At 45.5% G+C, this 24,597-nt stretch overlaps 3 protein-coding genes and 1 long non-coding RNA gene across 5 annotated transcripts in view; 1 reads left to right on the top strand and 3 right to left on the bottom strand.

Annotated features, from left to right (window-relative positions):
• LOC141568467 (uncharacterized) overlaps nucleotides 1-19,163 on the top strand; it is a 23,196-nt gene extending 4,033 nt beyond the window's left edge. Inside the window, exon 3 of the long non-coding RNA XR_012491606.1 lies at nucleotides 19,031-19,163. This is a non-coding gene — a long non-coding RNA (uncharacterized LOC141568467). The remainder of the gene's footprint in view (nucleotides 1-19,030) is intronic.
• Nucleotides 3,088-10,137, bottom strand: LOC109435953 (histone H2B type 1-M). The gene is made up of 2 exons (XM_019714193.2): nucleotides 9,264-10,137; nucleotides 3,088-4,585 (listed from the first exon to the last, which is right to left on the bottom strand). The coding sequence occupies exon 1, from the start codon at nucleotides 9,650-9,652 to the stop codon at nucleotides 9,272-9,274; it is 381 nt and encodes a 126-aa protein (XP_019569752.1). The 5' UTR covers nucleotides 9,653-10,137; the 3' UTR covers nucleotides 3,088-4,585; nucleotides 9,264-9,271.
• Nucleotides 10,477-11,302, bottom strand: H1-4 (H1.4 linker histone, cluster member). The gene has a single exon (XM_074318568.1). The coding sequence runs from the start codon at nucleotides 11,253-11,255 to the stop codon at nucleotides 10,599-10,601; it is 657 nt and encodes a 218-aa protein (XP_074174669.1). The 5' UTR covers nucleotides 11,256-11,302; the 3' UTR covers nucleotides 10,477-10,598.
• On the bottom strand, nucleotides 18,987-24,597 carry LOC109435945 (histone H2A type 1). 2 transcript variants are annotated; one of them, XM_074318569.1, is made up of 3 exons: nucleotides 24,011-24,597; nucleotides 21,496-21,624; nucleotides 18,987-19,806 (listed from the first exon to the last, which is right to left on the bottom strand). In XM_074318569.1, exon 1 carries the CDS (start codon nucleotides 24,524-24,526, stop codon nucleotides 24,134-24,136), a length of 393 nt encoding a protein of 130 aa, XP_074174670.1. In that variant the 5' UTR covers nucleotides 24,527-24,597; the 3' UTR covers nucleotides 18,987-19,806; nucleotides 21,496-21,624; nucleotides 24,011-24,133. The 2 variants fall into 2 exon arrangements, with proteins under 2 accessions (XP_074174670.1, XP_074174671.1); XM_074318570.1 differs by lacking the exon at nucleotides 21,496-21,624.

The following is a 24,597-nucleotide window of genomic DNA, read 5'->3' as shown; positions in this document are numbered from 1 at the left end:
CAAACTGGAGTGTTCATTCCACGTCTACCTGACCTTAGTTTAAAAAACACACACAAAAAACAGTACAGGTCAGACAAAATAGTCCAAGAATTGTGTTTAATAAAAAACAGATCCAGGCTTGGTAAGAAGAGATTTTTTTCCCATAGGATGATGAATGGGGTGAAAGAGATTATTGCAACAGGGGGAGGGTGACTGTTGCATAAGATCTGTAAGCTTCTCAAGCGTTAGGCAAAAGGGATTTTCTTTATAGGGAAGATTTAAGACTAGAAAGGACAGACTTGATTGGATAGCAGATCAGAGAATGTTTTACCCTGAGGTCATCCAGTTCTCAGGAGGGACCCTTATTGAGGCTGAGTGAGGGTGGGTTAGCGTCAGGGGTCTTGGGGGCATGGAGGAAACATGAAGTTTGGTTGACAAACATATTGTTCTGATTGTGAGGACTTTAGTTCAGCTCATCATTTATGAGGCACAGAATGGGAATTTGCAGGATCCATGTTTGGCCCTGTGGTAGGTAAACAAAGAATTCATCCCTGAGTCTTACCTAAGTCATAGAAGGAAGCATTGGTTCCTTGCAATAAGCCATTGTCGGAATATAAAGGATGGGTGGGGATGTCTTTAACCTTTGTTGTTTCCTAGGATTGCACGTCTCAGAAGGAAGCCAATAATGTCAGTTACATTCAATGACAAATCTTGCAGGGGCTGATGTTTAAAAAAATTAAAACTGTAAAATATTGAACACATTTGGTTTCTCTTTGAAAAAGCGTAGGCTGGGGGGAAAAATGTTTGAAAAACTTCCTAAGAAGAAAACCCTCTCGTCTGGGCAGGGCTCTGAGGAGGAGGATAGAGGAAATTTGCCTCATGGGTTTAACCACAGGCCTACTTAGGGTACAGAATCCCAGTGTCTTGAAATTAAAGTGACGCGGGTTGGTAGCGCCACCTAGTGCCTAATGAAGGCAAAGATTAACCCCTGGAGGAGGGAAGCGTCTTGAACCCAAGTTCTGTAGATAACCACCGGTATAAAGAAGGGAAAGCAGCTACCAAAAGGGAGATATTAAGAACCATGAGAATGCTATAAATAACATTTACAAACAATTAAACTTAACATAAAAGGATAATTTTCAAGAAAACATTGCGCAATAAACAAGTGAATGAGCAAGTTGATCACAAGGAAACATAAGATACCCTTCACCCAGATGACTACTGCTCAGTTGGGTTTTACAGGTTTTAGAGAAATTTACGGAATTGATAATCCCTATTTAGCAGAAGCTGTCTCAATAAAACAAAATAGCTCTCTTCCTGTTTTTTCTTTTGAAAATGTATAACCTTATTATCTGAACTGGACAGGAACAAAAAAAAAAAACAAAGGAAGAGACAAGAGACAAAATTATACTCTTATCTTATGAGCATTCATAAAAATAAGCACTTTTTAAAAAGCAAATGGAAACCAAGAGGCCATATTATTTAAAAAATAATAGTATGTTGTGTAGTGTTTATTCCAAGAATGGAAGAAACATATAACATCATAAACCTGCCAGTGAAAGCTATTACTAGAGAAAAACTATGTGGTCATCTCCACAGATCCTGGGAAAGTATTTGCTAGAATATAACACCCTTTCATCATACACTTTTTCCATAGACTAGAATGAGGAGTAGCTATTTAATAATACTTCAGAAGGAGTAGCTACAGTGAGTATAACATTTAATAATCAGTTTTAGAAGGATTCCCAGAGTTAACAAAGACAAAGGTGAGTGGTACTACTCCTATTCAACACGTCATCAAGGGCCCAGCCAATATCATGAGACAAGGACAAGAACTAACAAGGAGAAGGATTCAATAAGGAAAGATGTTATCTTTATTGTTTGAACGTAATATACCATTGTTAAAATCCATGAGAATCTATAAACAGATTTAATAGAGCTCAACAGGGTTGGTAGATATATGAGCACCGCATAAAATTCTATACATTAGCACTGTCTATACATTAGCACTGACCTATCTGGAATTGATATAGAAAAACCAGACATCACTCATAACAGTACAACAGATCCTAAGGATTCTAAGGCAAGATCAGAAAAAAAAAAATCTGATCTATATGAATGAGACTATAAAATGTCATTGAAGGATACAAAACAAGAACCACTTAAATTAAGAGATGGCTACATAATATTTATGTTTTGTGATGATTCAATATGCCAAAATGTTTATTAATTCCAAAATAACCTAAAAATTCTATGTCGTGCCACAAAACCTTGATGGATTTTTGGCAAAGCATTGTAAAATTCATGTTGAGCAAAAATAGTCAAGGTGATCTTCCCACCCCCCCACTCCCCCTGCCCCCCAATAAAAGGGAAAGAATAGAAAAGAAGAAAAAAAATAAAGAATGGTTGGTCTTGACTTAAAGCAGGGACTTTAAGAGGGAGAGATTGGGGTCATCCTAGGGAAACAGCCTTGAGCTGTTAGAAGCTATGTTAGTGTTTGTTATCTAAGTGTTTATAGGCCAAGTCCAGAAGAGGGCTCAGAGGAGCCTGGCTGGAATTTGGTCTAAATTTTACCTGCTGTTATTTGTATTAATTGCTTAGAGTTACCAAAAGATCATGTCTTTAGTGTATTGGGTTTCAGCAGGGACCCTGGTGCTAAATTTCCTGGGTCAAAATCCCCTCTGCCATTTATTAACTGTATGACACGGGACACATTCGTTTAAACTTTAGGTGAGTCAATATATCCATGGGTAGAATTAGAATAAAAATAGTTCACAGACGTGTTATGAGGATTACATGAACTAATAGCCAGAAACCACTTGGAAATGTGTCTGGCTGTTGGCAAAAAATAAATAAATAAATAAATTATTATTATTATTTTTTAAGTACATACAAATAACTGGGGAGGTCTGTTTGCTACCTGTAGCCGGGTCTCCATTGCCTCTTGTGGGCCTTAGGCACGTTTGCCTTCCTGGGCCTCTCCATAAAAATAACAAAAATAACATCATTAAAATTATATAAAGATTAATGCATTAGTATAACATTTTCGTCCACCTAAAAGTTTATTTTTTCTTCTAATTTTAGAAGAAATGAAAATATTTTCGTGAGCAGGTATTGTCAGCCCTGCACCTATGGTGCCTAATGGATTGTCCGCCCTACATGTGCCTGAGATGTAACTGTAAAATTATTCAAGTAGGAAATAATCCGCACACACTCATATACGCACACACAATCCTCACTCAGTGCCCTACTTGTGTGATGACAATAAATAGGGGTGGTGCAAGCAACGTGTCCTGGGGTTTGTTAGGAGGGGTGTCCTCAGTCATGGGAGGTGCCAGCTCTGCAAAACAGTCCGGAGAGGGGAAGACAGACCACGGAGGGTTATTGCCCTGCTTCTCGGTCTTCAAACTGCTCGCTTTTGTGTTTGTATATGTGAATGACCCCAGTGACTGTGTGGACTCTTCGGGTGTCCAGTGGCAGCCCAAAGACACAGGCCGAGACAGTACGGTCTCCGCACCAGCAGGAGGCGGGCGACAGGCAGAAGCAAGCATACGGACCACACCATGCCCTCCCCCCCCCCCGCAGTGCGTAACGTGGCGTAAGCGTAAAGTGCGTCCCTGTCAAGGAACAGGCGGGGCGTGAGGACGGGCCAGAGGGCCCAATGAGGAAGCTGGGGCGGAGGGGCGTGGTTATGGGGAAGAGGGCGGAGGGGTGTGGCGGGGTTTGCTTTCCACCCGTGTGTGCTCGCACTGGAAGGAGGGTGGCCCCTGCCAGTTTTCAGGACTTTTCACTTCCCAGTTTAAACCTATGTGGTAGCCGTTTGGTGTTAGCATTTCAGGGAAATCCCATGTCCTAATTTGAAGCTCGTTCTCCAAGTGTGAGCTCTGCTCCAATTGCACCAGCATCACCTGTGAAACAAATACAAATGATGGGATCCTACTATGGATCTAGTGAATCAGAGACAGTGGGGTGGAGCCCAGCAATTTGGTGCACACTCAAATCTGAGACTGCCTCAAAGTATTGTTTCTTTTGATTCAGATGCTGGAAATGACCTCTCCAATGTCAGCCTAGCCAAACAACTCTGTTACCAAAACAGTGCTTAGGCCTTTCCTACTCTGACTTTGATGCCAGAAGATAAAGTGAAAAATCAATAAGTTATATGTCTAGAAAGGGGAGATCTTAGGAGAAATATTTGAATTAATGAATGCAGAATTCCAACTTTCCACAAATTTTATTAATCACATCCCACTTACACACGTTTTCCCATCCTCTCATTCAGACTTTTCTAAGCAAAGGTAGTCAGTCCATGGGGAGTAATGAATCCCAGTAAGTAGACCTGTAACAGAAGTAAATCCTATTTCTGTACTTCAAACAAAAAATAAAATGAGAAATCTAAAACACCTCGTTTGGGCTCATCCACTCAGGTAATGATCTCTTTTTGATGAATCAGTGTGCAGCAAAGCAGGGTTGGATTTAGGCAGGAGAAACACACTAATAGGTCGTTCTCAGGCAGATCAGACTTTTCATATTTCATAACTTCTATGGGCTGAGTCACATTTTCAGTTACTGTTTGCATTTCCTTCTTCTCTGCATTCATCTCTCTCCCCTAATTGAAGACATAAAAAGGGTTTATTTGTTAGGTGCCATTTGGCCATCCACATTAGTATTTGCTATGCAATGAGAGGATCCTTTTCACATTTGCTCGTCTAATGTGCTAGGAGAAGTTTCTGCTGCAGTATTACCTACACTTTAGTCATTATTAGTAAGAACAGGTAATGAGTCACTTCATGCGTAATCAAGAGACACTCCTGCATAATGAAACTGCATTCCAAATCCCACAGGCACCCCGCTTGGGGCGGGATTCAAACAGTTCACATGCTTATAGTCTCTCCCCTTAGTTTTTTTTTTTTTTTTTTTTTTTTAATTTATTGGGGTGACAATTGTTAGGAAAATTACATAGATTTCAGGTGTACAATTCTGTATTACATCATCTATAAATCCCATTGTGTGTTCACCACCCAGAGTCAGTTCTCCTTCCATCACCTCCCCTTAGTTTTTGAGCTGAAGATAATTGGCTACTGTAATTTACATTTTAATTCAGTGTCTATAAAAATATAATAATTGGTAACAATGGCTAAGTGCCTCCCAAATGTCCCTGTTTTTAAGAGCTATACATGAATTATCTCGCTCAGTCCTGAAAAGAACTTTAAGAAGTAGTGTACTGCTATTATTCTTGTTGTATCCACGAGAAAAGTGCACCCCAGAAAGGCTGAGTCACTCATTCTGTGGAGCCACTGTGACAACTCAGCTCCAGCCTCTACGCCCGCTGCTAGTCTACATTACTGGAATTCTTAAAGATCCACCAGTTACAAAGGTAATAGGTCCAGGTGATTGTCCAGCTGATTTCTACCTAATCTTTAAAGCAGGGGTACTTTTTACGTTCAACTATGTAAAGTATATAAATAGATGATGTGGTAGTTTTACAATATGTCCGCAAATATTTTACCATTCTTGCCTTGAAAGGTGGAGTCTAATTCCCCTACTGACTACATGACAGATGTAAGTGATTTGCTTCTAATGACTAGAAAGTGGCAGAAGTGAGTGTGTGACATTTGAAACTAGATCACAAAAAGAACTGTGGCCTCTCTCTTCCTCTCTCTGATTTCTCCTTCTGGGTGTTAAGAGCTACCATGTTTCCAAGAGAGTCAATTAGGCCTCCAGACAGGTCTACATGGCAAGGAACTGAGGTCCTCCTGCCAACAGCCCACAGAACTAGTCTGGCCTGTGAGCGGGCCACCTTGGAGGGGAGGCTCCAGCCTTCAGGTGACTGTGGCCTGTGCTTACATGTGCACATTTCTGGATTCCTGACGCGTAGAAATGAAATGAAATAATAAATGTTCACTGACTTAAACTGCTCAGTTTGGGGTAATTTGTTATACATAAATAATTAATAGAGGAGAGCCCCACAATGGAGTTTTTGAAGCTTCCAGAAACCTCATGACAAAAATCTGACAAAGGTAAACCCAAAAGAGAAAATCATAGAGTGATTTTATGTATGAATAGAGATGGAAAACAATCCGTGTAAAATACTAAAATTATCCAGTCATTATTTAAGATCATAATACAACAGGACCAAATAAGATTTGGCCTAGGAATGAAGTAGGGATCAACATTAGCACATCTACCTATACTTCATTGCACAGGTTAAAGGAGAAAAAGCACATGATTTCATTCTAATGCCAAACATTCATAAATCATTTAAAAAAGGACAACTCTTAACAAAGGATTAGAAGGAAACAACATCAACCCAACAAAGTTATACACACACACACACACACACACAGCAAGTATAAATCATGAGATAGGAGGGAACAGCCCTGTGCGAACCAGAGTGACCTTGGTTGTGAAAATTCCAGGCTTAACTCACAGTATCACACTGTGATCCCCTTGTGTTGTTATCACTTTTTCTCCATTTATTTCTCATTGTATGAGTTACTCATCAATTCTAACAAATTCTCAGCTACGATCTTTTAAATCGCTCATCTGCGTCATTCTGTCTGGTTGTCCTCCTGGTACTATGATTAGACGCATGTCAGGCAATTTTACTACTAATTCTAAACCTCTTGTATCTCTCTCTGTATTTTGGATAATTCTTTAAGATTGGATTATGTAGTTCATTAAATTCTTTGACTGGGTCCAACTGGTTATTAAGCCCACCTAGCAAGCTTTTAATTTTGTTATAATTGTATACACACACATTTCTAGAATTTCCATTTGGTTCTTGTTTCAAATCTGTACGGTCATTCTTTGCATTCTCCTTGTCCCTTAACACGAATGAAACAGGCTTTTTTTAAATTTTTTTTCAGTAAGTCACTTCAAGTCTGTTAATTCCGTCTTTTTACTCCTTTTGTTTCCACTGTTGCTTGTGTTCCTGGTTGTGGTTATTTGGTTCATTTCGGTTGTGAAGCTCACTCATGGTCTTTGCTATTCGGTTGGTGTGAAAGTAATTGCGATTTTTGCAATTGTTTTTAACCTTTTAAACCGCAATTACTTTTGCACCAACCTAATATTTTATGGGTGGGGATTTGGTGAGGCCTATTGTGAAGTTTATTCCTTCAGGGAAGACCTGTTTGCTTTCACCAGCTGCTCAGAGGTACAAAACCAATTTGAAATATCTCTAGATTAAATGCTCAGCCTGGGAGTTCTGAATCCCTGTGGGACTGATGCTGGAAACAAGGCGGTGTGGAGGTGGGCTTGTGGTTCACCTTCTCAGTGGTGGGTCTGCCCTGCTCAGGGCCTTCTCTCCAGTCATCAGTGCTGTGTGAGTTTATTTCTAGTTCATGCTTCTACTCCAAAGATGTAGCTTTTGCTCTGGTGTCTCAGCTTCATGGGCAAGGATTTTTCATCAGGCTCTCCCCAGGGCTAGGCTTCACATAACCCCCTAAACAACAGAGCTCAGGTTTGAGTGAAAGCCAGCTGTGGTGCTTGGAGTTTCACACAAGCCAAGCAGGCCGCTGGGCCCAAGACCGCTTACTTTCTTAGTGGTTCATCACTGCTTTTAGGAATATCAAAAATATTCTGGATTTTAACTGTCAGTCCAGGTACTCAGTTTGCCATCGTGGGGAAGGGGAAAATTCTCCTTTCCTCTTCTGGTTCTTTCTGGCCAAATAATCAAATTGTCAGGAAACAGATTAACAAGAGAAAATCACATTTAACCTCACGTGCACGAGAACCCCACATGCAGGAGAGTCAGACACCCCACAGATGTGAAGTTCAGAGAGAAAGGGGGTTTGAAGTATAGAAGAAATCCTAAGGCAGGTTAGTTGCCTGGGGGCTTCCAAAGGTCATTGGGGGTAAGAAGAGCAGATGTTTAGTGAATAGACATTTGCTCTGCCCTATAAGTGGGTCAGAAGAGGTCATCTCTGATAACCTATTGTTACGGGCAAGGCGCCTAATTCAAATTCAAGGTAGTTAAGGGAGGGGCAGAATTTTCTCTTGAGCCCAAGGCTAAAATTGTCTTTAGTTCAAAATAATCCACATACCACTAAGGCACCTGTTGGGGCTGCTGGGCCTGACACACACTGTTTGGGAAATCTATGCCCACAACCCATGAATCTGAGTTTGCTTGGGAGATGGTGAGGACACTAGAATGAATTTCTAAATTCATTCCTCCTTCAGCCAAACACCCCCCACCTAAATTCTCCTTATCCACCAGCACATCGCTCCCATCCCAACCTCACTTACCCTCCCATTTTCTTGGAGAACTCTGAACCATTGATTACTTTCCTTCCTGCCCACTCTCTCCCAGGTCCTTGTGCCTCCTGAGACAGATGTTCCCCACAATAATCCATTTCCCAGCAGCAAAAGCCCTTTATGCCACAGAGTGCTTTCCTCCCCCTTTCTACCTCCCCTCTATTCTGGATCCTCGGGGACATCAGGAAAGGGTACTAACAAGGGGGCCCCAGTCCTGAGGTCAATGTTGCCTATCCAGTCAGACACCTGAACTCTCGCTGGGCTTTTCCCTTGTGACACAGGGGACTTTAAAGATGAATGCTGCCCAAAGACTACAAATTAAATAGGACTTTCTGGGAAAGAAGATATAGTACCTGACAAGATTCAAAGAGGGCTTCCATTTCCTTCCTCTCCGGGCCTGCCCTTCCGACGCCTCCTCCCCCTTCCCTCACTGGCTTCTAGAGCCTCAGGCGTAAGGCTGGCTGGCTGAGTAATCAAATTGTCAGGAAACAGATTAACTAGAGAAAATCACATTTAACCTCATGTGCAGGAGAACCCCACATGCATTGGACTAATTGCAAACAAACCAGAAAAACCTCTGTGAAGACAGCCATTGTTTTCGGCCTTTTTTCGGTAATACGTGTTTAAAAAAACAAAAAATCCAAACTATGAATATAACAAAATTGTCACTCCACGTTCTACTGTGCTCTGTGAGCCGTCATCGCCAAGTCCTTGATCAATTTGGGAGATCTGTACACGGAAATGAATTATGCACTTGGACTGACATGTGATGCATTATGATATGGTTAATGGCTCTAGGAAAAGTATACTTTGTCCATCGTGAGCACGCAATTTGTAGTAGCTATAGTTACTGCCTGGGTTCCACGCAAGTATTTCTTACGCCGCTCTAATGAAACAAAATGCTACTGTAGCTTTAAATTCGCCATGAGGAATGTGACGATAGCCATTTCAAGTGAAATAGTTACAACTCATTTGTTGAAAGCATGCGTGGCTCTGAAAAGAGCCTTTGGGGTGGGAGACAAGCAGCTTACGTGCGAGTCTACTTGGAGCTGGTGTACTTGGTGACGGCCTTGGTGCCCTCAGACACCGCGTGCTTGGCCAGCTCCCCCGGGAGCAGCAGGCGCACGGCCGTCTGGATCTCCCGGGACGTGATGGTCGAGCGCTTGTTGTAATGCGCCAGGCGGGAGGCCTCGCCGGCGATGCGCTCGAAGATGTCGTTGACGAACGAGTTCATGATGCCCATGGCCTTGGACGAAATGCCCGTGTCAGGATGCACCTGCTTCAGCACCTTGTACACATACACCGAGTAGCTCTCCTTGCGGCTACGCTTGCGCTTCTTGCCGTCCTTCTTCTGCGCCTTGGTCACCGCCTTCTTGGAGCCCTTCTTCGGGGCGGGCGCGGACTTGGTGGGCTCAGGCATTATAGCGTCACACGTCACAATATCGCTGGTAACTGACAAAGTAATTACTCTCAATGAGGCCACGGTTATTTATAGATGGTGTATTCAAATGAGGCTAGTAAGATTTCATTGCTGATTGGATCATTCTTAGTGTGTCGTCACAAATGAGAACGTAAATGATTGGAAGGCCGGCCTTTTCATTGGTTAGTTAGTTGCTTTGCTTGAGCCAATCAGAAAGCCTACGCTAGACTACCTAGAGCTACTATAAAAGGCCCACTCAAGCCAGTGCAGTGTTCTTGAGTGTAGGAAACTTTTTGTAACTGTTCCCTTAAGTGTAGAATTGTGGGTGGAAGCACGCCGTGCTCGTTGGGACAACACGCAGTTTGAGTTCCACACCAGAGGGGTATGTAGTGGTCATGCTGATGTCTTAAATGCTAGGGTTGGCGAGTATGCAAGACACATTATCTCGCGCCCCCGGCAGCCGAATAGTCGGAAATACCAGCCCAGCAAACCGCTGTGTTGCGCGGCCCACTCGTCTCATTTGTTACCCCAAAAACGTACAACATGGAAACGTCTAATCAAGACAGTGTAACATAAAGGTCCTGGACCTCAGGAAGCTCCCAAGTTTGTGTTCCCCCACCCCTTTCTGTGTATGCTAGGCTGTCGGAGTTACATAGGAAATTGTGTTGGCGCTCCGCAGCCAGAGTCCGGGAGCAGAGACGACACAAACGTATAGTCAGTCCCCCCGTTAACTCCTCCCCATACAGCTCATAACGCTTGAAGGAAATACTCCCAGGGCGCCGGTAGAGGCGCAGCTGCCTTGCCGGAGGTACGCCCCTCCCTCAGCCTTATACCGCCAGCCACTCCCCCCTCCAAGTGCAACAGCTCTTTTGCAGAGATTTGTGGGTGGCTCTGAAAAGAGCCTTTGGGTTGTGTTGAGCTTTTAACAGTTGGCCAAAGGAACTTCCTATTTCTTCTTGGCCGCCGCCTTCTTTGGCTTCGCAGCTTTGGGCTTGGCAGCCTTCGGTTTGGCCGCCTTGGGCTTCACCGCTTTGGCCTTCGCGGGGCTCTTGGGCGCCTTCTTGGGCTTGGCTGCTTTCGCTTTAGGGCTTTTCGCCTTCTTGGCTCCCGCAGCCGCCGCCGGCTTCTTCGCCTTCTTCGGGGTCTTCTTGGCGCTCTTCTTGGGGGTGGCCGAGCCCGCCGCCTTCTTGGGCTTCTTGGCCGCCCCGGCAGCCTTCCTGGGCTTGGCGGCGCCCGCCCTCTTGGGTTTGGGCTTGGACTCCCCGGAGGCCGCCTTCTTGTTGAGCTTGAAGGAGCCCGAGGCGCCGGTGCCCTTGGTCTGCACCAGGGTGCCCTTGCTCACCAGGGTCTTGAGACCCAGCTTGATGCGGCTGTTGTTCTTGTCCACGTCGTAGCCGGCGGCCGCCAGCGCCTTCTTGAGCGCGGCCAGCGACACGCCGCTGCGCTCCTTGGAGGCGGCCACGGCCTTGGTGATGAGCTCGGACACCGGGGGCCCCGACGCCTTGCGCTTGGCGGCCCCAGCGGACTTGCGGGCCTTCTTCTTCACCGGCGCCTTCTCGGTGGCGGCCGGGGCGGCAGGCGCTGCGGGTGCGGTCTCGGACATGCTGCGGGCGGGCGTGCGGAGAGGACTCGAGTCGGAAGCAGAGGCACTGGCCGGGACTCGGGCCGCGCCGCTGCGCCCGCGCGCTTATATAGGGCGGAGCTGCGCCGTGATTGGTGCGCTGTCCAGCCCGCCTCGCTGGCAGCCGCAGAGAGTCCTCTCGGATCCCGAGTTGTGTTTGTTACACCTCAAAAAATGCCAAAAATATCAAAATTCCCAACACCGAATTGCCCGGTTTTTCTCAGAAATTGATCCCCGAAGCCTCAGGCTTCACGCAGGTCTGAAATTATGAGGAAAGCACGAATCCTTCTGTCAAAAACCAGCAATATTTCTCGCCGTGCTCGTCAGATTTCAACTCAGAGAAACAAAACTTTCTATTTTCTTCGTAAATTATAAACCGATCTTTAACTGTGGAGTTTTCTGACCTCTAAAGTATAATTCTCCAAGTGGTTAGCTCCTTATATGTCCAAAAACCATGCCACTGGCCTTAAGATTTTTATTACAAATCTGCACTTAAGTGAGGGAAGTAACACAGGCTCCTCGGAGAGTCCTGTCTATTGAGCCGAGGGCATTTGAGTTCATCAAACTGGTTTACTTCGATGTCAAAGAAATTATTGCCCATTTGGGGTTAAGTTTTGGAGCCCTGGGACATCACTCCATGCAGCATGGTTTTATTTCTGTCTGCGGCACCTGGGTTTTTAAATAATTCCTTAGGAGAACTCTTCCTTTCTGCTCCCAAGGGTTGGGGGCGGGGCGGTTGCTTCTCTTTCCCCTGGACAACTGCTCCAGGAGTTAAGTACCCTAGACTCAGGACGTTTGGGAAGAAAAGGGAGACCAGAACATAGGGTACACAGCAATGGAAAATGATTCATTTTCAAATCACCCCGCAGATGGTGTCCATAAGGACAGTGGAAGCGGAGGTCACTCTGACGGCTCTGTGGGCCGTCGTGCTGAGTTCTTTCGGCCCATGCTTCAGGATCAGATTGTAATGTACTAGTTAGAACTGAAATTCAGGCGTTGATCATAAAGGGAAACGAACGAGAAGTGTAGATCATGACATATTTATTCCAATCGTTACAGAAACTCAGACCCTGTTATTACTGAATAGCTGATGAATGACTAGTCCACACACCAAATATGCTTGATTCATGAGGCGGGTGGCGCTATGCATAACGAAGGAAACGAATTACAGGTAGGATTGAAGGACAAGTTCCGATTTCCATCTCAGAAGCTGCACTCGGAGGGACAATACAAGTTAAGCCACTGCCCTCTGAAGACATCCTTTCCAAGGTCTCTGAAAGAGTGGGCTCATTTAGGTAGTTGTCCAATCGCAAAGAATACATGTTGGCAATGAAAACCCAACTAAAGGGATTATTCCTGGAAAATGGTCTGGATAGAACTGACTTGAAAAACTGCAAGCTGTGTAATTGACAGACAAAATACAACTGCTGGCCACTGCTAAAGGGGACATGATACTGTTCTGTGGGCTGGTGGTAACACAGCCATGGACACCACATTTGTTTTTGGTTCCATTGCCCCAAATCTTCACACACAACAAGACCCTATTACTGAAATAAAAATGAGAATACAAATCTTTGACGCAACATTAATGAGACGTTTCAAAATAGTCTTGTTTAAATTAATGGTGAACCTGGCCTAAAAGTGATATAAATGATCGATTTCTCAGGCCTTAATGTATAAACATTTTCAATGTGATTAGTGCATGCTGGAGAAAAATAAATGTGCCCTGTGGTATATATTAAAATAAAAAGGGAGAGGATAAGGTCCCAAAACAGTCCAACTGATAACTATCAAATAGGGAACCATCAAACCATCAAATTAGGAAAACTGATTTATGGGCGTTTGATCCCAACACAATGGGCTATCTCATTTTCAATGACAAACAAAATCACTCCTGTAAATTGCTTCTATTTGCATAACAAATTGTCATTTTCCTCTCAAATGCCTCACTTTATTCTGTGTGTTTCTTACTACTAATGACTTGGGACCACTTAAACTTTCCAAAATTCTGGGCTCTTTCAACTCACCTAGGTTTTTGTTTGAATCAAACTATTTGATGGAGTTAAAGAAGACATTGAGGACCTGCCATTATTAGGTCAAGCATTTATGTGACGCTCTTCTATGGCGAAACAGGGATGACACCAAAAGGTTCCACTTTCCCGTTGCTCTGTCAGCTCTGGCTGGCTAGTCAGCACTCTCTCGGGTGTGTGCGTATGTTTGTTAGGAAACAAAATTCAACTGAGTAAGTCTGAAGATCTAATTGAATTTGTGAAGTGCTGCAGGAATCAGGCAGCATCCCATCTAGAAGCTAGGCGAGCTCTGCAAAGAGCTGTACAAAATGGAAGGATTTCATTGGGAGAAGGGGAGCTCTTCGTGAAAGGAAAGAAAGGAGTATTCTTGGGTAGGGTCATCTTTTCTTTGGGGGAAGAACACGGGAGGGTTTTTAACATGCAGATTGCCTCTTCTTTCTTTGGGAGGGGGGGGACCAGGGGCAAAGGGGTTTGGGGATGGAGAGGGCACTGTGACAGATGACCTGACAGGTGCTTCACCACAAAGCTCCACACTGGTTGATTAAGTTGCTGGGAGAGGTTGAAACTGTAGTTAGATCAGGTACAAAATCTAGGTTTGGTATCATAGGCCTTTAATACCAGTGGCGTCATTTTGGGCCTGTGGGTTTTTTGTTTGTTTCTTTGTTTCCTTTAACAATTTTATATACGGATTCCAAAGTCTTGCGTCACGTGATTCTGAACCAGTCACTCCAGTGGGTCCTGGAATCTCAAATATTTATCAAGTTCCTCAAGTTCCTCTGATGCACAGCCAAGCCTAGGAACCAGTGGCTCGCTGTGTGGAGTGTTTCCTGCCATGGGAGTGTCCCTGGGGATTTCTGGCCTCGCCCTTCTCAGTCCTTCCCAAAAAGTCTGTGTTGGATGTGGCCACAGGTCCGGAGGGTGGGGGCAGCGGCAATCCAATCCCGCCATCCTTGGGTTCACACCTGACTGGGCACTAGAGTGGGCTGGCGAGGGAGAAAAGAGAGTAGAGGCCACCGGGGGCAGACGGAACGTGGGTTGCGTGTGGGCTACTGGAGCTCCCTAGAGTGGTATCTCCACTTCTTATCCCGTCTTATCCTTCTTAATAATAATTACCCTTCCACTGACTGGCTACTGTTGTGTGTGCTACCTGCATTTTCCTAAGTCAATGCTCTGGGTAGTATCCCCACGTTAGGTAGGACGACACGGGCTGACGCAGGCTAAGGAATTCTCTTGAGAAGTATGATGTAAGAGATGCCTCCAGGATGCTGGCTCACATCTGTCTGATCTCAAAGCATGTGCTCTAATAAACAGTGGTTTTCAGACAGCAGGTCTGAATAATCATAAAAGGTTGTAAAATCAAGTAAGTGCCACAAGGCCAGAAAGTTCCTTTGTCAATGAGCTAGAATAAAACATAAAATACCAGAGCTCAGTGCATGTAGTTTCAGTTACTTACACAACTGGCTGGATGAATGCTGGGTGTCCCACGGAAAAAGCAGTTCTCACTGCGCAGGCTCAGACGGCCGGAGTGGGAGGAGGCGCCCTCCTGCGATTGTAGTCTTGGAATATTCTCAAGTGTATTAATCTCTAAGGATCAGAAAAGGTAATTTTTAAAAAAAAAGCCTCTAAGGAACCCTGAGTGGTGGGAAGTGAGGAGAACTCTGTGTACATGTCCCTTTGGACATGACAGGAGCTGTGCTAAGAGGAAGGAACAATGTGATTTACAAAAAAAGGAAAAGAGAGAGGGACGCTTCTACTTGGTTGCTTTTCCTCCACCGTTCTGGGTTCTAAGCACTGGATTCTGTACTGTTGTATTTCAGTATGTTGCCCTGACTGCTTTACTGAAGACAAGAGTTTGGGGAAGAGGTGTTTTTTGCTAAACGAATGAGCCCCTCCCCAGCTTCCTCACAGGAGCAGTGGCATGGTGGCGCTGTGAAGACAACCTGTAGAACTCTCTGTTGCGACAGACTTTTTCCTTTCTGGACTTTTTAAATAGGCATTTTATCTTGGCTTTTGAAGTAGGGCATTTCCATAAACCTTTCCTTAAAAAGGGGTAGACATGATCATAGAAATTGTTATTCTTTTGATTTAATTCAACAGTCACAACTGTGGGTCGCAAACCCCGGGTTATTCATGGCAGCATTGTTTGGAACTGTAAAATGTTGGAAAGAACTTTATTTTCTACACCTAAGAGAGAGGTTGAATAAACGAGGACACACCCCCATATGGAGTGATATGTAGTTACCAAGATGAATGAGAAAGGTCTCTGAACTAAGGAGGAGCGAATTCCAGGACATATGGTTACATGAAAAATCCAAGTGTAAAGGAGTATCCATAATATAATACCCCCTGTGAGGGAAAGAAGAGGATATAAGAAAACACACTTTTCTGCTCATTTGTGTGAAAGATATACAAGAAGGTTAACCAAAACCAAACAAGACTGGTTATATCTGGGGGGGGGGGGGTTAGAAAGGAGTGGGAAGAGGGGAGAAATGGGAACAAAGTAACAGGAGTGAGGAGGGAGTGGCAGTTCTCTGACTGTATTTTTTATAACTCTCATTCTTACTGCTATAGTAATGTTTCTTATGTAAGCAAAATAAACAAACAGCCATAGGAATGAGGACCCAAAATGCAATATAAGCACTAACAAATGAACTAAAACGTATTAATAGCATAATAACACTGAAGGAGTCGAGGAAGATAAAAATTAACTCAAGTAACGGTGGAAACCCGTATCTTGATTGCCTCCTGTAGGGCTAAAACAAAAGTAATGATCTATAAAGACTGTAATCTAATAAAAGTGGTTCTCGCATCGATATGGGTTAACGACTCTAAAACTAGTTATGTGTCTAGTAGAATTGAACAAAGCAGTAAACATGTTGTCAGAAATGAGATCCAGTGTTCCCAAAGGTGGAAAAAATAGTATTTGGCTAAAACTAACTTTGTGGTGGTGGGTTAGAATCAGAAGTATTAATATAAAGTTACATTTTTAAATATATGTGCAGTTATACTCCTAGCAAGACATAGATGTGTGTATGTGTGAGTTAACATACGCACACAGTTCCTTTGAGCAACAAATAAGAATTGGTAATATTGCATTTTAACTCACAGAATACAATGTACAGCTATGAATATGTAAATATGTAAATACACAAAGAGAAGGAACAACTCTTCCTTGTTGCAGATAAACCCCACAGGTGGACGCTTATATCATTGGCTCCGAGTTCCAGCAGGAAATGCATAGTCTCACAGCATCTTCCCCAGGATAGCTATTGTTCTGACCCTGAGGCCCAGCTTCTGAGCCTCAGTGGAATCCCACCAGTGGGGCCTGAGGATGGAGCCGGGCAGCATGGCTCTGACTCCGACTCCAGCACCACCTTCCAGCACCACCGAGTTCCGCCTGGTGTCCGCCGAGCCAAGCCACAGTAGGGTCTCCACATATTTCAACACTGACCACCTATTGTGAAAACAAGAAAGCTACTGTTTGCAAGTGCTCCTTAAAAAACAGTTGCTGCTTAATGGAGAGGAAAGACAGATGGTGGGGAAAAGATGGGCATAAAATTGGGGGTATTCAAGGGGACAAATGGAAAGTTACAGAAAGAGCTAATTAGTGGTTTGTAGCTTTCAGCAAGAGCGTGTGAGAAGATGAGACACAAGGTGAGCAGAATGATGATTGAGAAGTTAGACCCTGGCCCCTTACTGCAAACGTATATCCACCCCTTTACACTCGCTGCCACACTAGAGATCATTTAACTCCTCCTGACAGGTCTTCCTGCTGTGGCTTCTGTCTGTCTTGTCAGCAAGCACGGTGTCACTTGTTCCTGCTGCAACTCATGGGCAGAAGTCAGCAGATGTGTCTGTCCTCATGCAGCCCTCAGAGCCATGTGCCCGGGAAGGGGACAGGCTCACGCACAGAGAGGCTGTGCCCCAGAGGGGGGACCCACCGCCTATGTGGTTCCTTTTCATAGACAAAGCCTGACAGCAGACTTGAATAAGGAGAAACAGTTTCTGTGTGGGTGTCAGCTCTGAATGCCAGCCTCCCAGCACCAGGGAACATTGGTTGATCCTCCCACAGGGAGACAAGCAGCATTGTTCCCAGTTCATTGCCAGGCAACCCAGAGGAAGTCCCTGGGGCCCTTGGTTAAATAAACATCCCTGCTGGTCTTCGCTGTGCTCATGGCATTTCTAGCCACGCTGTGCTGACAGCCCACACTGGCAGCATCATCGTGGACCAGCCCATGGCCCCTCCCCCAAAGGCATCTCTCCCGCTTTGGGAGTAGGAGGATGGTCAGGGAGGACCTCACGGAGTAGGTGACATTTGAGCAAAAGCATAAAGCAAGTGAGGGGTGGGGCGCGTGAGTATCTGAAGAGTGTTCTGGGCTTCCTCATAACATTTGGAAAGCAGATATGAAAACACAGTAGATGGGAAACAATACAGAAGGATGTGGGGTGGTGGGGTGGTGCAGACCACCGGAGTGTGGACGCAAATCAGCCCTGACGCATTGGGGTCATTGGGAGTGGAGACAGGACCCTTTTACGTGCGGAAATAGCACAATAGTGTGATCCAATATGCGTAGGCATGAGAGGGAGAGACAGACAGGGGGAGACACAGACAGAGACAAGGAAACAAAGTGCTTTGTCATGTGCCAGCTCACTTGACTGGTTTTCAAAACTCTGGGATGTGCTATTTCATTTTACAGGTGTGTGGGGACAGAGCTCAGAGAGCAGTTTCCAGGCTCTCGACCTCACATAGAAAGGTGCTGGCTCAGGTAGTAAATGGCCATCAACTGTGATTGGATTGGCCATCAGCTGTGGCTAGTTGGCCGTCAGCTGTAACCAGTGAGCCGTTGGCCACTAATATAACTGCTGTGGCTACGCTAGCAGCAAATGGGGGCTAGCAAGGAGATGGTGGCTGAGCTAACAAGCACGGACTGCAGTTAGCACGGCGGATTGCAGCTTTCGAGAAGTTAGTTGGTTGGCAGAAAAGCGGACAGCAGGTTGCACGTCGTGTGAATCCAGCCTCCAGTGAGACTATAGTGGTATGACTCCCCTACCTATGGTTCCGTGCGTGTTCCTTTTTGGCCTCGCCATATCCTGTGTTCTTGTGTGGGGAGCGGGAGCTGAGACCCCGCATGTCACCCTGCGTGACAAGGTGAAAAGCCTGATTTTCGGGAGTGGCAGGTGAGTCCCTCAGTCAGGCTCTGGGCACAGCTGGAACCCAAACACACTGTTCCAGAAGGAACATCGCTGCATGTCTGGGCTGTATGCACACGCGCACACAGACGCTCAGTATGCAGACGCACTTATTGCAGGCATGTGGTAAGGCTGAGGTGTTTTCTGTCTCCTACACCCCCCTCCATGGATTCAGGTGTCCCAGTGTTTCCTATACACATACCCATGGGTGACGGGGTGCCCTGCGGAAAGCCAAGCAGGCTCCACCCCCAACACCCAGATTTCATGGAGAGCAGAGACCTTCAAACCCAACCTTGAGTGCGCGTGGTGGGCCCTGCTTCCCAAGCCCTGTGTGAGGAGGGCGGCAGTGGCCATTTACCAGGGAGGCATCCCGAGAGGTCAGTGCAACTGTCGTCCTCCCACTTGGCACCATCTTCCCTTTCCTGGTGCCAGGCCAGCGGTTGGGGAATCTGTTTCTATTACAATATAGTATGCGTAACTCTCACACAAGAAATGGTGTTGAAAATGAACGAATTTTATTTGTGCTATTCTTTACAGCTCCGAACAATTCAGACGCGTGATCTTTTCTTCATTGTTACCCGCATTTCCCAGACGAGGAAACGGAGATCCAACGGTACTGCCTTGGCTGAGGCCACATCGTTTTTAAGGGGCAGAAACTTGAGTCCCAACCACGAGGGACTTCAATTTCTGTTCCCTTTCCACCGTCACAGCAGAATATGAGAACACTTTCAACTGGCTGTAAATCAGGGCTGACCATTCCGGAGTTGTCTCCACTGACTCCCAACAGGGGGCAGGTTACATAAACTGCTGTGCAGCCACACAGACCACCACCAGGGGACGGTACAGGAAGCTCCTGCATCAGTCTGGCAAGTTCTCCAAGACATTGAATGCAGGGGGGTGGGGGTGCGGGATAGGGTACTCACTCCTTCTTGTCTCACACTTGCATGAATGAACAATGCAGATGGCCTAGGGAACAGTGGGCTGGTCCATTGGAAGAGGACATTCTCAATGCACACCTTGTTGGTTTGTTTGAACCCTCCGAATGCATTGCTCATTCAAAAAAACTAGACACATTTTTGGACGAATGCTGCTTTCCCTCAGTAATACTTTCTCTCCCCTTTACTCTCCTTATCCCCAGGGCACACAGGGACACAAAGTAATTAGACCGGAGCAAGTTTTCAATAGGAAAAATTTGCAGGTGGGGAGTGGGTCAGTGACGTCAGAACTTGGATGCCGTCCATCTATTTCTGAGCACTGGCGAGTCTGACAGACACTCGGATTCAGGCATCTCTGCAGTGACACGCGTTTGACACCTAAGGAGAGAAGACACCCAAGTAAGGATGTTTGGGAAATTCTTTCTCAGCCTTCCTGAACATGAGCAGAAAACGTACAGACCCGTTTCCTCGGGAGTTAGCTTCTCAGTTCCTTACATAAAACCCCAGGTGATGAGAGGACCCAGCTTCCCAGAGAAGATGGTCTGATCTTGCTCTGCAGATAAGGTCGCCAGATTTGGCAAATAAAAACACAGCGTGCTCCGTTATGTAGGCATTTCCGATAAACAACAATTTTTGGCTCAGTACAGTATGTCTCATGCAGTATTTCAGGGCATATGGATAATAAAGCAATTATGTGTTGTGTATCTGAGATTGCAATTTAAGCATCCCATGTTTTATCAGACGCCACCTGGAGGAAGCTCGTTGAGTGTCCCTGAACATGACAACCCACAGGGGCAAGAAGGACCTAGCTCAGTGCTGCCAATAGAACTTTCTTGACAACAGGTACGTCCTGTATCTTTGCTGTCCAATATGGCAGCCACCAGCAACTTGAAATGTGGTCCCGGATTTTTAATTCTTTTATTTATATTGAAGATGTCACACATGGGTAGTGGCTTCTGTTTTGGACAGAGCAGCTCTAGAACCAACCAGTCACGTATCTCCCTCCAAACTTAGCGACTGGAACTTAAGATGGACTGGTGGCTACAATGGCACACACCCAAGGGACAAACTCGTCCCTGCAGCTTAGTGATCGTTCCATTTCTGTGCAGAAATGACCCCTTTCCACAATTTAAAGCAAACATCGATGACCAAAGCTCCCGCAGCATATCAAGAGGACTGTTTGGTGCACGTCAGCCAGCAGCCAGCAGGCGCTCAGGAATTAAGGGCTTCCTGAGGGAGACTGAATGGCATTGGAGGAGTTAGTGAAGAGACCTGGAAAGGTAGGGTGTGGAAAGCAAGTGGGGCTTTCCCCAAACTGCCCTGCATTCCTGTAGCTGGGGAGGGTGGGTAGTGGTATATGAGCACCTGTTAGCGGGCAGACTTTTATGCGTACACAAACTCCCATAACCATGTGTGGGGTCTGAGGGCTTTCAGGCCACACTCCTTCCCTGGCTCATTCCCTAGAGATGTGTGCCCGCAAGGTGCCAGGCTCCCTGCTAGAGGCTGGGATGTCACAGTGATTAGACAGACCAGGCCCCTACATCATGGAAGGGCGTAATGGACAGAGGCAGGCGAGAAATCTGGTCATAAAATCTGACTTTTGAAGAATCTAAACAGAATAATTGTTAAAGATTTGGCGTGAGAAGTGGGCAGAGGGAGGTGCCTTTTTGTTTTATTTCTATGCTTTAAGTTAAAAACTGGATACATGCTCATTTTAACACTTTCCATTTATAGATGATGTTTATAAAGGCTCACACAACCTGAGTGGGCCTTCTGTTTCTAGATGGTACACACCCTCTTTCAGTGTCTACTTTTTTCCTTTTTCATTTACTTAATCTAATATTACCGTGTTGGACAAAAGGCCAAGTGTCTACTAATCAATTTTAATCAGTGTTGCCAGGAACAGTTTCTCAAAAGTTTATATGACAGTGAACGACAGTGACAATTCCTCTCATCCTCAGCCGTCCTGAGTCCTACTGGTTTCAATAAGAAATGGGATCCCTTTGCTGCTGTGAATGAAACACAGCTTAACTACCTACGAGGAAGGTTAGCAGTCTTGTTTCTCACCTGCCACTGCCTGGTGTCCCTGAGAGCTGACGAACATGGTAAAGGTTTTGCGCTCCGACTGGCAGACTGGCAAACAACTCGTAACAGAGTCTGAGGCTCACTCAGCACACTTGCATCCTTCTGGAACAGCTGCAATTGTGAGTAATTGCATTAAGTCCCCAGTCCCTAAGACATGTCGGTTCTCTCCCTCTGCCCAAACTACAACTCAGACAAACCACTGCAATTCTGCTTTCTCACAGGACTAGTGATTCCATGCCTGAGATTTCACCTTGTTTTGAAGGCCACATGTCATATTCCAATGTCTCGTGGAGTTAGAATGGTTATATTTCGGTTTTTTCATAGATTTGTCTATTATTAAGAGTATGATTTTCAAGATGTAAATATAGGCGATGGCTATCTTTTAGTAGATCTGATGATGCTAATCTTAGTTTTAAAACACAATATTAAGGTACTGGAATAAAATAGGAAAGACTTCTGAGGCTACCTATGAGCCCTTATTTTCAATTTCAGTATGCATGGGAAGCCTCAATTAAATTCCTAACACCTCCGAATAATACATGTGCATCATACTTAACAGGAATATTTACATTTAGAATTATGATTTAAGATCGACAGATGACAAACCCTTACAAGTTAACCTAATTCTACCCCTAAAATGCGTATTTTTTTTTTACAACTGATTATAAAACTTATATTGCAAGAAAAGAGTTCAAGAAATACAGAAAAACATGAAGCAAGTGGGTGATGGAGTAAAAGAAAGGGTACTGCTGCACAGTCTTTGGAAATGTAAAAAGGGACTTTATAATTGGCGCCATGTCAAGCTGATGTGCTTGTGTGGAAAGCCCCATATAAACAGGTGATTCTGCCTGGGCCTCCATCTTAGTAAATCAGCTTTTTGTCCCTGGTGCCTGGGCCTTCAGTTCTCCTCACTTTCTCTCAGTTGAAATGGGTCCTCCCCAGCACCCTGGTAGATAGAGACCTGCTCAAGGGGTGGGAACCGACTGAAGCTGCTGAGCTTACTGCCCACTAGAGAATTCTCTCAAGTGTTTATTGCAGGCTGGGCCTAGGCCGGCCATCAACAATGTAACCAGCTGGGGTCCTTGATCTTTGGGCCCTGAAGATGAAATAAATAAGATTAACACAATGTACCATTTGTTACTAAGTAATCAAATGGAAACGTTTTTAAATGGCACCCTGAGGGAAAATTCAAACTCAAGTCTTTTGTAACTCCTTTCCTCACAAGTTTATTCAGTACAACAGATCTTTACCCAGCCATCTCCCCACCTGTTCCTCCTTTCACTTGTCACACACTAAAGCAAAAAAGTGATGCCCTTTTTTTTGGGTTTATAGTGCTCACAGTGTTAATATCTACCTCCCTCCCTTTATGTAGATTCTGGGAGAACTCCCGCCTTCCCTTACTTCAGCGTTTAGGATACAACTAGTTAACACTGGAATGTGGTCAAAGTTAACTCTTAATGTGCACTTTTTACAGGTTGCATTATTCCAGCAATAATCTCTCAGGGAGCAGGGTTACAGACCAGCAGCAGTTAGAAGGCCCGTCTTCCTGACTGTGGAGCTCAGGCAAGTTGCTTCACTCGGTTCCTGTGGCCTCAACTTTAAGATGGGGTAACATTAAGTGTTGGGTTAAATGAATTCATATGCTGGACGCTCAGGAAATGTCCTGACACTAAGAGGTTAGTGGGTGTCGGCCATTGTCTTGAGCACCCTGTGTTCTAACTTCAGAAGAAAAAGCACACAGCAGGCATGGGAGCGGGGAGAGCTTTGGCACCCAGTCAGCCAAGCTCATCCCCGAAGTGTTGGCGCTGGGTTCAATGGCAATCAGGGGGTTGGCGGGGAGAATGGTCAACCGTAACAAAATCTTGGTTAAGATTCAACCCTAGGGAATAGGACCCTAAGGATTTCTGCGCTGTCCCTGATCGTCACTTAATGGGGTTGGTGCAGCTGAGTTACCAGATCCCTGCCAGCAGCTGTTTTGGGGAGGCCTCGGGCCCTAGTCTATACCTTTTCCGGCTGCATCAGTAACAGGCTAGAGCCTCTTAAAATCTAACACTCTCCCCATCAACAGGTCAGTTAAAATTGTACCATAAGTTAGAAACTGGAACTGCCATCCAACTCTAGAATCAGAGAACCGACTTTTTAGTAGCTTTTCAAGGCCCGGGTAAGTTTCAGATGGTGCTTTGAATGTTAACAGCCTCTGGGGTTACAGAAGGATGGTACGATGCCAGCTGGGAAGTTAGCTTTTCAGATAATCCAAGAAATTTGCAAAGCAATCTGAAGTTTAGAGACCCCAGAACATCTCGGCAGTTAACCCATTCAGGACCAGAGCCAGACTGGAGTGTAAAAATGCGTCTTAATCCACCTTCATGAGGCTTTTGCTACACGCGTTCACATCACAGCCTTCACCCACTTATTTTCTAGAGGCCGCCTGAGTTTTAACACCCAGGTCCTCTTATCGAACACCTAACTTGCATCACCGTATTTTAAATTGGCTTACCTTCATGTATTTTATTTCCTTTAAACGTAAAGTGGTATTAGCTCTTCCTTTGAAGCGTTGGGGGGGCTCTGAAAAGAGCCTTTGGGTTTTAAAGTTCTTCCGGAAACTCACATGCCAGTCAAATCACTTGCCCTTGGCCTTGTGGTGGCTCTCGGTCTTCTTGGGCAGCAGCACGGCCTGGATATTGGGCAGGACGCCGCCCTGCGCGATGGTGACCTTGCCCAGCAGCTTGTTGAGCTCCTCGTCGTTGCGGATGGCCAGCTGCAGGTGGCGCGGGATGATGCGCGTCTTCTTGTTGTCGCGGGCCGCGTTGCCCGCCAGCTCCAGGATCTCGGCCGTCAGGTACTCCAGCACGGCCGCCAGGTACACGGGCGCGCCGGCCCCGACCCGCTCGGCGTAGTTGCCCTTGCGGAGCAGCCGGTGCACACGGCCCACGGGGAACTGGAGCCCCGCACGAGAAGAACGAGATTTTGCTTTGGCGCGCGCCTTCCCACCCTGTTTACCTCGTCCAGACATTGCTAAGCAAATGGAAATGCCCCCAAACAAGCTTAAAATACTCAACCCCGAAAGACTCAGTCGTGGGAACT

The sequence above is a fragment of the Rhinolophus sinicus genome, linkage group LG14, assembly GCF_036562045.2.
Source record: "Rhinolophus sinicus isolate RSC01 linkage group LG14, ASM3656204v1, whole genome shotgun sequence".
NCBI classification, from domain to species: Eukaryota; Metazoa; Chordata; class Mammalia; order Chiroptera; family Rhinolophidae; genus Rhinolophus; species Rhinolophus sinicus.
The sequence above is the reverse complement of the archived record's forward strand: the minus strand, read 5'-3'. Positions and strand labels throughout refer to the sequence as shown.

Coding starts and splice junctions, on each gene's coding strand:
- LOC109435953 (XM_019714193.2), bottom strand. CDS start 9,652: ATGCCTGAGCCCACCAAGTCCGCGCCCGCCCCGAAGAAGGGCTCCAAG.
- H1-4 (XM_074318568.1), bottom strand. CDS start 11,255: ATGTCCGAGACCGCACCCGCAGCGCCTGCCGCCCCGGCCGCCACCGAG.
- LOC109435945 (XM_074318569.1), bottom strand. CDS start 24,526: ATGTCTGGACGAGGTAAACAGGGTGGGAAGGCGCGCGCCAAAGCAAAA.